Below are 10,742 nucleotides of genomic sequence, written 5' to 3' on the forward strand. Positions count from 1 at the left end.
ATGAATCTAGGAAAATTGGAAGTTGTCAAAAATGAAATTGAATGCATAAAGATTGATATCCTAGGCATTAGTGAGCTGAAATGGACTGGTTTCGGCCATTTTCAGTCAGGCAACCATATAATCTACTATGTCAGGAATGACAGTTTAAAGAGGAATGGCATGGCATTCATCAGTACACAGGATGTTTAAAGATCTGTCCTGAAGTACAATGCTGTCAGTGATAGGATAATATCCATACGCCTACAAGGAAGACCCATTAATACAACTATTATTCAAATTTATGCACCAACCACCAAAGCCAAAGATGAGGAAATTGAAGATTTTTATCAACTTCTGCAGTCTGAAATTGACCGAACATGCAATCAGGATGTGCTAATTATCACTGGTGACCGGAATGCAAAAGTTGGAAACAGAGAAGAATCACCAGTAGTTGGAAAATTTGGCCTTGGTGACAGAAATAATGCTGAAACTCACATGGCAGAATTTTGCAGGACCAATGACTTATTCATTGCAAACACCTTTTTTCAACAACACAGATGGCAGCTGTACATGTGGACTTCACCAGGTGGAACACATAGGAATCAGATTGACTACATCTGTGGCAAGAGGCAATGGAAAAAGCTCAATATCTTCAGCCAAAACCATGCCAGGAGCTGATTGTGGAATAGACCATCAACTGCTCATGTGCAAGTTCAACTTGAAGTTAAAGACAATTAAAACAAGTCCACGAGAGCGAAAATATGATCTAGAATATATCCCTCCTGAATTTAGAAACTATCTAAGGAATAGATTTGATACATTGAACATCAATGACCAGAAACCAGAAGAATTGTGGGATGACATCAAAAGCATCATCCATGAAGAAAGCAAGAGGTCACTAAAAAGACAACAAAAGAAGAGAAGACCAAAATGGATGACAGCAGAGACTCTGAAACTTTCCCTTGAGTGGAGAGCAGCTAAAGCAAATGAAGAAGTGACAAGATAAAAGAACTGAACCGAAAATTTCAAAGAGCAGCTCGAGAAGAAAAAAACAATTACTATAATGAAATGGGCAAAGACCTGGAGTTAGAAAACCAAAAGGGAAGAACACGCTTGGAATTTCTCTAGCTGAAAGAATTGAGGAAAATATTTAAGCCTTGAGTTGCAATATTGAAAGATTCTAAGGACAAAATATTGAGTGATGCAGGAAACATCAAAAGAAGATGGAAGGAGTACACAGAGTCACTTTACCCAAAAGAACTGGTCAATCTTCATCCATTTCAGGAGGTGGCATATGATCTAGAACCAATGGTACTGGAGGAGGAAGTCAAAGCTGCAATGAAGGAATTGGCGAAGGCAAGGCTCCAGGAATTGACCGAATACCCATTGAGATATTTCAACAAATGGATGCCACACTGGAGGCACTTACTCGGTTATGCCATGGAAGACAGCTGCCTGGCCAACTGACTGGAAGAGATCCATATTTGTACCCATTCCAAAGAAAGGTGATCCCACAGAATGTGGAAATTATCGAACAATATCATTAATGTCACTCACAAATAAGATCTTACTGAAAATAATTCAAAAATGGTTGCAGCAGTATATTGATGGAGAACTTCCAGAGGTGTAAGCTGGATTCAGAAGAGAATGTGGAACAAGAGATAACTGCTGTCAGATGGATCTTGGCTCAAGGCAAAGAATACCAGAAAGATGTTTACTTGTGCTTTATTGACTATGCAAAGGCATTTGATTGTGTGGATCATGACAAATTATGGATAACATTGAGAAGAATGGGAATTCCTGAATACTTGATTGTACTTATGAGGAACCTGTACCTTGACCAGAAGGCTGTCATTCGAATGGAACAAGGGGACACTCCATGGTTTAAAATCAACAAGGGAGTGTGTCAGGGTTGTATCCTTTCCCCATACTTAATCTGTATACTGAGCAAATAATCTGAGAAGCTGGACTATATGAAGAAAAACGTGGCATTAGGATTGGAGGAAGAATCATTAACAACCTGAGATACGCATACGATACAACTTTGCTTGCTGAAAGTGAGGATGACTTGAAGCACTTACTGATGAAGATTGAAGAACACAGTCTGCAGTATGGATTACATCTCAATATAAAGAAAACAAAAATCCTCAAAACTAGACCAATGAGCAGCACCACGATAAACGGAGAAAAAATTGAGGTTGTCAAAGAATTCACGTTGCTTGGTTCTTCAGTTGACACCAATGGAAGCAGCAGTCAGGACATTAGATGACGTGTAGCACTGGGCAGGTCGGCTGCAAAAGAACTCTTTCAAATGCTGAGAACCAAGGATGTCTCCTTGAGGACTAAGGTGCACCTGACACAGGCCAAGATATTTCCAATCACCTCATATGCATGTGAGGGCTGGACAATGAATAAGGAAGACTGAAGAAGAGTTAATGCTTTTGAGTTGTGGTGCTGGCAAAGAATGCTGAAGGTACCACGGACTGCCAAAAGAACTAAGAGATCTGTCCTGGAGGAAGTGTGGCCGACATGTTCCTTGGAAGCAAAGATGGCCAGACTTCGTCTCACCTACTTTGATCATATTGTCAGAGGGGACCATTCTTTGGAGAAGGATGTCATGCGTGGTAAGGTGGAGGGTCAACGAAAGAGGGGATGGCCTTCGACAAGATGGATTGACGCAGTGGCTGCGACAATGGCCTCTAATATAGCAAGGATCATGGAGCTGGTGCGGAATTGGGCGATATTTTGTTCTGCTGTGCATGAGGTCTCTATGAGTCAGAAACGACTCAACAGCACTTAACAACAACAACACCATTTGGAAATATTCAGGCTGTTGGTCCCATCATAGTAGCTGACAGTCCACAGCTCTGACCATCTCTGTACTCACTGTTTTTTGTTCAGGTTTTTCCACTAGTTAGTGCCTAATCCACTTCTGCATAGTTCCTTTCAAAGCTCAGGGCTCCAGGTTTATCTTCTGTATCTCTGTCAATTGGTTTTTCTTCTTTTCTTGTTGAAGAGGGTCTGTATCACTTGTCTGCCTATTCCTTCATCTTACTGGAAGTCCAGTTTTTCTATTCTTTTATAGCAGCGGATCTCAATCCTGACTGAGAATCAACTGGAAAACACTTTTTAAATAGTAACACCAGATCCTTACTTCTAGAGACTCTAATTTAATTGTAATAAAATGAAACCCTAGGATCAGGGGTGTGTTTTATGTATGTGTTTTAGTTTAAACTTACCCACGTGATTCTGACAAGTTGAAAATCACTATAGTCAATATACATGATTATTCTTTCTGACCTATTTGTAATTAATATATTCAAGCAGTCTGTCATTGAATGGTACTATAATTTGCTCCTTTTTAATGATTAGCATTCAACTTAATTTACCATATACAAATATGAAGAAATAACTTCCTTTAGTTTATTGAACCATTATGATTGCTCCTAACGAAAAATTAACATCCAGTGGAAGAGTCAGATCTTATTTTACCTTTAGTCAAAAATGTTTGGTGGTAGTCCATGTGTGTCATTAATTTGAGTCACTTAAATTCCTGAGCTCCAGTTCTTCAGTCTGTTGCAGAACTAATATACCAGTAATTACACAAGATTGCAATGATGAGATATTTGTATGAAATCATCTTGAATACTATATATCCAGCTAGTTGTTGTCAAGTTGATTTTGACTCATGGCAACCCTGTGTGTCAGTAGAAGTGTGCTTTTTAGGTTTTCAGTGACTAATTATTTTGGAAGTAAATCAGTAAGCCTTTGTTTTGAGCCACCTTTGGGTAGACTTGAATCATCAGCCTTTTGATTAGCTGCTAATGCATTAACCTTAGTTTGCACCAAACAGGAACTTCAAATGCTGTAAAATGCTATACAAATATAAGATATTTTGAGAATATTTTTGTTTGTGTTCCTTAACAAAAACTTACCTCTTTGTGGAGATGACACTCTCAAAATGCATGTTGCGAAAATTCTGACTACCATCAAATGTACCACTCTGATCGAACAACAATTTACATATGGCAAGATTGACCTTGGATTTGGAACAAAGGTAGCAGATTCTGAATTGGGGTAAGTATATGAAATATAAATGACAAAATGATAAGGCACATTTTCTAAAAATCAAAGGATGTGATTTTATGGTATTGGTTTTTATCCCTTTTGGAGAATCATGCCTAAGTATGTTATATCAACTCAAAGTATAGCAGAGAATTACCAAAAATATTTTCATAGTTAATTTATTTTTTTAATTAATTCAATCTATACATTATAAGCCTCTGAATAAATGTTTCAAAACTGTTATTTAATGATTGTTTAGGTTTATTTTAATTAATTGTGATTGTCTATGAGTTTCCTGTACTCCTGACCATTTCCTTTCTTGAACTCCTTTTTGACATTTTTATTCATTTAATTTTACATTGGGTAGATTTTACTGCAGGGAAATAATTCACTACAGGTTTCCTTTTAATAGAGACAAGTCTTTTTGCTTAATGTTAAAGATGATTTTTCCTGGTAGTAATAAAAACCAAACCACACTCAATGCTGACAAGTCGATTCAACTCATAGTGACCCCTCCTTTGTTTCTGAGGTGGTATCTCTACGGAAGTAGATTGCCCAGTCTTCCTTCTGAGGAGTGGCTGGTGGGTTTGAACCATCAGCCTTCTGGTTAGGCATGCCACCAGAGCTACTGTTTTATGCCCTTACTCCATCATGAATTCAGTTTAACAAATCTTAACTGAAGGACTACTAAATGCTAGGCTTTGATTTTTTGAAATTTCCATAAATGTCTTAATTGTCAATGATCGTGCTCAAGAACAGGTAATCTCTTTTTACTTTTTTTTTTTTTTTTTGGTACTTCTCAGGTACAAATTTTAGAACAAAGCTTGGTATAATTCATAACAGTGCATATTTGGTGTTCAACAAATCTCTGTTTCCGAAGGATGCCCTGTAGTGTTGATATTCCTATGACAAGCTAAGAAATAGGTCATATTTCTTAAAGCCCCAAATCACTCTTACTAATTTTGAAGCAGAAAGTCAAAAGGATGTTAATATTTGAAAGTAGAACTAGAAACACTGTCTAAACCTGCGTTATTAATGCCAATGTGTTGTCTTTGGGTCTGGATTATAAGGATGATGATAAAATATTTTACCTTCTTGAGGTTTAAAGCCAAGTAAGTGTTGGCTTTTTGTTTTCCTTAGCACTATGAAGGGAAATAAGCTCTACGCAATTTTTGAGTTATCTAATTTAACTACAACTTATTTTTAAAGCAAACTTGCTGCTGAAGTAATTTTGAAAACTCTTGATTTGATGAACAAACTTAAACAATTAGTTCCTGGTATGGAAGTAAGCTTCTACAAAGTTCTTCAGGTGAGTTAAACTCTTCAAACATTGAAATTTATTCATATGTAAAGGCTCACTTTTGTATGAGTTTCTGTTTTAATATTATTTTTCTTTTGAAGATGTTTTTCTTAGAATTGACTATCAGAAGAAAGTTTAAAGTTGTTACATGTCTTAAGTACTTGTAGTATTGTCACTACATAATTATTTTACATAATTTGACAGAAACTGAACATAAGTGCTCCTGAATCAAATGTTGAGAATGTTTATTATAGTAGTGCCGTCTCACCCTTTTCCTTCCTTGTGTGATACTTTGAAGGTTCTTCCTTTGTTTCTGTTGGCATTGTTGTGGGATAGATATATTTTGAGGTTTGTATGTTTGAATCAGAATTGCAAGGGAATAGAGAGACTTCTGGAAGAGAAAGATTTGATTGTACTGATAATAAAATTAGAGGGGATGTGCAGAAAATTGCTAACAAATTTGATTGATCGTGTAGCTCAATTCCAAAACCAAACCCATTGCCATTGAGTCGATTACAACTCATAGTTGACTTATTAGCCCAAGGTAGAACTGTCCCAGAATTTACAAGACTGTAAATCCTAGTGGAAGCACACTGACTCATCTTCTCTTGTGGAGCAGCTGATGGGTTTGAACTGCTGACGTTTGGGTTAGCAGCCAAATACCTTAGCAACTACACCACCAGCACTCCTATAGTTCAGTAAGAGGTCTGTATATCTGCTTTGATAGTTACAGTACCTGGCTTGTAATAGGAGTTTAACAGGCACAGGTAAACTGATGTACTACATTTTTGAAACTAACAGAGATGGCTCTCGTGTCTGTATAGTCAGGGTGGAAGCCCAAACTAAAACCTTAAATGGGGTTACAGTGACTGCATATACTTAAGACCCTGGATTCTTATGTTGCCTCTACCATTTGTTAGCCAGGGCATCCTTAAGCAAGTGATTTCACCATGCTGACCTACTATTTCCTTGGCTATAAATTGGAATAATAATTCTATTCTCTGAGTAGAATTAAGGAGCTCTGGTAGTGTAGTGCCTAAGGCATTTGACTGCTAACTAGAAGGCTGGTGGTTCAAACCCACTGGCCACTCCTCGGAAGGAAAGTTCAGCAAACTACTTCTGTAGTGATATCACCTTGGAAACCTGAGCAGGGGTCGCTATGAGTTGGATCTGACTTGATGGCAGTGAGTTTGGGTGGTTTTTTTTTTTTTTTTGGTAGGGAGGAGTTATGGAAGGTTATGGAAATAAATGCCACATGTTAGCATAGTTGTATGGAATTAGATTATACTTTAGTACCTACATGGCACTCATCATTTTAAAATATTGATAATTATAAAGGACTTGTATTTTGATATTTTCTCTGCTAATAACTTGATAATGTATGTAGCTTTTAAAAAATTGGGGTTAAATTGATTTTATATCAGATCTTAGGAGATGTGCTTCATAATAGATGATTTGGGGCTTATAGTAGCATAGTGGCTAAGGCCCTTGACTGCTAACCAGAAGGCTGGCGGTTCAAACCCACCAGCCACTCCTCAGAAGGAAGATGGAGCAATCTACTTCCGTAGTGATACTGCCTCGGAAACCCAAGGAGGAGTCGCTATGAGTCGGGTCCGACTCGATGGCACATAACAACAACAACAACAACAAGTGTTAATGTAAAATATTTACTGTTATGAAGGACTTATACTTAAAGTATAATTGTTTCAGTCAGTAAATTTAAATGTTCTAATTTGAATTTTACTTTTATTTATGGTTTTAATTAATTTGGAAATGATTAAGCCATTTTTAAATTTTTCTTCTTTTAAATGATAGCTAAAAAATAAATCAGAGATCAGTCAGTTGTAGATGAGATTTTAAATTCATCATAATATTTAAGGTGTGATTTTCAAAGGCACAATAAAAAGAATTCAGAATCTTTGCCAGAAAATTTTTAAGCTTGTATTCACATTGATTGTACACACAGTGTACACAGCAACAACAAAGTACAGACTAATCATACACTCAAGTGTTAGATAAACCACATTGAAGTTTACCTAGAATTATTTTATGATTTAGCTCTGTTTACTTACCTTACACTTAAAGGCTTAGCATTGTTTTTTCTCCTTTTGCAAGATAACTTGCTTATCTTCTGTTTTCTGATTTGTTTAGGATTCACGTTTGATTACTCCTTTGGCTTTTGCTTTAACATCAGATAATAGAGAACAAGTACAATCTGGATTGGGAATATTATTGGAAGCTGCACCACTCCCAGATTTTCCTGTTTTAGTGTGAGTTGGAGTCATATACATTGCATTTTTTTGTGGTGATGGAATGCCCTAATATGTTCCTTTAGCCTTTCCCACAATAGGCGGTTGTTGGTGGTGCCATCTAGTTGTCTTCAATTCATAGCAACTCCTATGTACAAGAGAACAAAATGCTGCTCAGTCTGCACCACCCTTACCATCGTTGCAGTCACTGAAAATCCATCTCGTTGAGGATCTTCCCCTTTTTCGCTGACCTCTCTTTTACCAAGCATGATATCCTTCCCCAGAAACTGGTCCCTTCTGATAATGTGACCAAAGTACAAAAGCTGAAGTCTAGCCATTCTCACTTCTAAGGAACATTCCAACTGTACTTCTTCCAAGACAGAGTTGTTTGTTCATCTGACAGTCCATGGTACATTCAGTACTCTTTGCCAACACCACAATTCAGATGTGTCAGTTCTCTTTTAGTTGTCCTTATTCGTTGTCTACCTTTCATGTGCATATATGGCTATTGAAAATATGGCTTGAGTGTGGTGCACCTTAGTCTTCAAAATGACATCTTTGTTCTTCAACACATTAAAGAGGTCTTTTGTAGAAGATTTGCCTGGTGTAATAATGTCATCTGATTTCTCGACAGCTGCTTCCATGGTTCTTCATTTTGGGTTTGAGTAAAATGAAATCCTTGACTCCTTCAGTCTTTTCTGTCATGACGTTGCTTATTTGTCCAGTTGTGAGGATTTTTGCTTTCTTTATGTGGAGGTGTAGTCTATATTGAAGGCTGTGATCTCCCCCCACCCAACCCTGTGTCTGCTAGCACTGGAGAGGCTCCTGAAGGCTGTAGTCTTTGATCTTCATCATTGTAGAAAGATTAGTAAGTGAATTGAACACTTCACTGTACTAGTCAATAATCTTTCAAATGATTTTAAAATATAATAAAAATTTTTAACTCTTATAACTAAAAAGTCCAGGCATACTCTCATTCAGGGAAAGGCTGGATCCAGGTGCTACAACCTGTCAAGGCACTCTCAGTTTCTTACAGCATATTTTTTGATAAAGTGGCTTTGGATTCTCTACCATTTTACTTCTTCCATAGAAAGAGTTGCTTCTTCCCAATTATTTAAGTGAAAAGTAAACATCACTCTCATTGACCAGAATCTGGGTCATGTGCCAAGGAGAAGGATCAACTATGAGAACTACGTGGACTGAACTTAGTGTTGGGATAGTGTAAGGGAAGAAAGTTCCACTAAGGAAAAAGGGGTGCTTTTATCTCCAAATGAAGCAGATGCCAATTTTTAGTGGCTTATTTGCTTCAAGTGTAAAAATCTGATACATGAATCAAAATTCAGAAGCTTCAGAGTGGAAAGCTTTAACTTTAGTGACAATAGGAGTCTTGTCCTCTGCCTGTCCACATAAGGCCTTCCCACCATTTTCACTGTACCTTGGCCTTGCCTGTCTTATGTATGTTGTAAATAGTTTCCTCTTGAATACCATCTCAGATATCCGTTTATGCTTACGGTTTTATTTAATGCCCTTACTTGACATTATCTTAAGCAGTTTAAAAAGGTATCCTGAATAGATCAGTGGATGGGTAGGTAGTTCTTTTGTTTTTCTACTGAAACATTTCACAAATGCATAGTATGTGCCAGCTATGTGTCAGGCCCTCTTCTGGACATTTTGGATATTTCAAGAAATAAGACTAGATACTCTGTCATGAGTTTCACATTCTAGTTAAGACACAAAGAACGTAAAAAGAGTTTCATGTTGTGTGTGTCACTGTGAGAAGATACAGTATTAATATTGTCAGGGAGCTAGTCAAGGCTTCTCTCTGAGGAATTTGGACTGAGATTTGATAAGAAGCAGTCTTATACAGATTGGTGAGAAAAGGTAAAGGAATAGCACATACAAAGGCCCTGAGGCAGTAAGTAATAAGATGGAGTTTTAAAAGGGCAGAGTGGAGGTCAGATTGATTAGAACATACTGAAAGGAAGGGACAGGATGTAAAGGATGATAAAAAGGCCAGGTGATCTTGCCCATGGTAGGAAGGGTACTCTGACCAGTATCTTTGTTCACATGAGCACATGGTTAGTTCCAAAGACCAAAAAATCAACATTATGCAAATCTTAAGGATCCAAATGCTTCTTGGGCTCCAGGAGTCATTTTGGAGGTAGCCACATGGGCTTGCTCTCTCCCCTCAGCCTGTGTGCAGTTCACTGGCCTCCATGCCTTGACTTCCATTCTTCAGGCAGGCAGTAGGTTTGTGCCATTTCAAAGCATAAGCACAGGTGATTGGGTCAGGATTTGCATCCAGGATGAGACCCACCCTACCCTGATCCATATGGAGTTCTTGCTATCCCGGAAAACATCTACCCTCCTTCCACCCGGAACACCTCCCGCTCACCCCAGCGCCCTGAAGTGTGCAAATGGGAAATCTCAGAGTCGCTTCCAAGTGACCAGTGCATGTGCTACTTGTGCCCCTCTGCCACCTTCTCAAAGACTCAGACCAAAGCCACAGCTCTACTCGGACATAGGGCAGCCACACCCTGCAGGCCCTACCAGGGCTCTGTGAGGCCACAAAGCAAGGATACAAATTAATGCCCCAAGGCCCTGGTTCTGACTTTTTTTTTTTTTTTTTTTTCCTCTCTGTCTTCTAACTTTATTTGTTTCCAAGACTGAGAAAAAGAGTGGGATAGGAGGGATAAAGGACTTGGGATTCAGGAGGCAGGCATTCTCTCACTCAAAACATATAGATCCTTACCTGTCTTTCAGATGATGTAAGTAAATTTCTTTACTGATGTCATAAATGTGAAATGTCAGACAACAGACTAGTCAAAAAGTGAGAAGTTAGGTTTATTTAATAATTTTCAGAAATAATCCACACCCCAAACTAGTTGTTCCACAGTGCTTCCAAACCAGAGGTGAAGTTATTAAAAATGAGTACAAAAGGAGTGGGTCCTGCAAATTTAAATATAAATAAATAAAATAATTTCCTAAAACCTTGCTTTGTCATGGTCTTTAAGAAGATTATTTCAAGAATATTTGAACATTTCTTTCTTTTCTTTTTTTTTTTTTTTTTTTTTTGTGATTTGGGTGAAAATTTACAGAGCAAATTCACTTTCCATATAGCAGTTTACATACACTTTGTCTCATGACAT

The 10,742-nt window shown here is 37.7% G+C and overlaps 1 protein-coding gene across 1 annotated transcript in view; it reads left to right on the forward strand.

Annotated features, from left to right (window-relative positions):
* The window catches only part of CIP2A (cellular inhibitor of PP2A), an 81,146-nt gene that overhangs the window by 59,131 nt on the left and 11,273 nt on the right, over positions 1-10,742 (forward strand). Inside the window, exons 11-13 of the mRNA XM_007946565.2 lie at positions 3,915-4,056; positions 5,254-5,353; positions 7,496-7,614. Coding sequence (XP_007944756.1) covers positions 3,915-4,056; positions 5,254-5,353; positions 7,496-7,614 — 361 coding nt within the window. The remainder of the gene's footprint in view (positions 1-3,914; positions 4,057-5,253; positions 5,354-7,495; positions 7,615-10,742) is intronic.

Source organism: Orycteropus afer, unplaced genomic scaffold (assembly GCF_000298275.1).
Source record: "Orycteropus afer afer isolate SDZICR_OR568_19922 unplaced genomic scaffold, OryAfe1.0 scaffold00166, whole genome shotgun sequence".
Lineage (NCBI taxonomy): Eukaryota > Metazoa > Chordata > Mammalia > Tubulidentata > Orycteropodidae > Orycteropus > Orycteropus afer.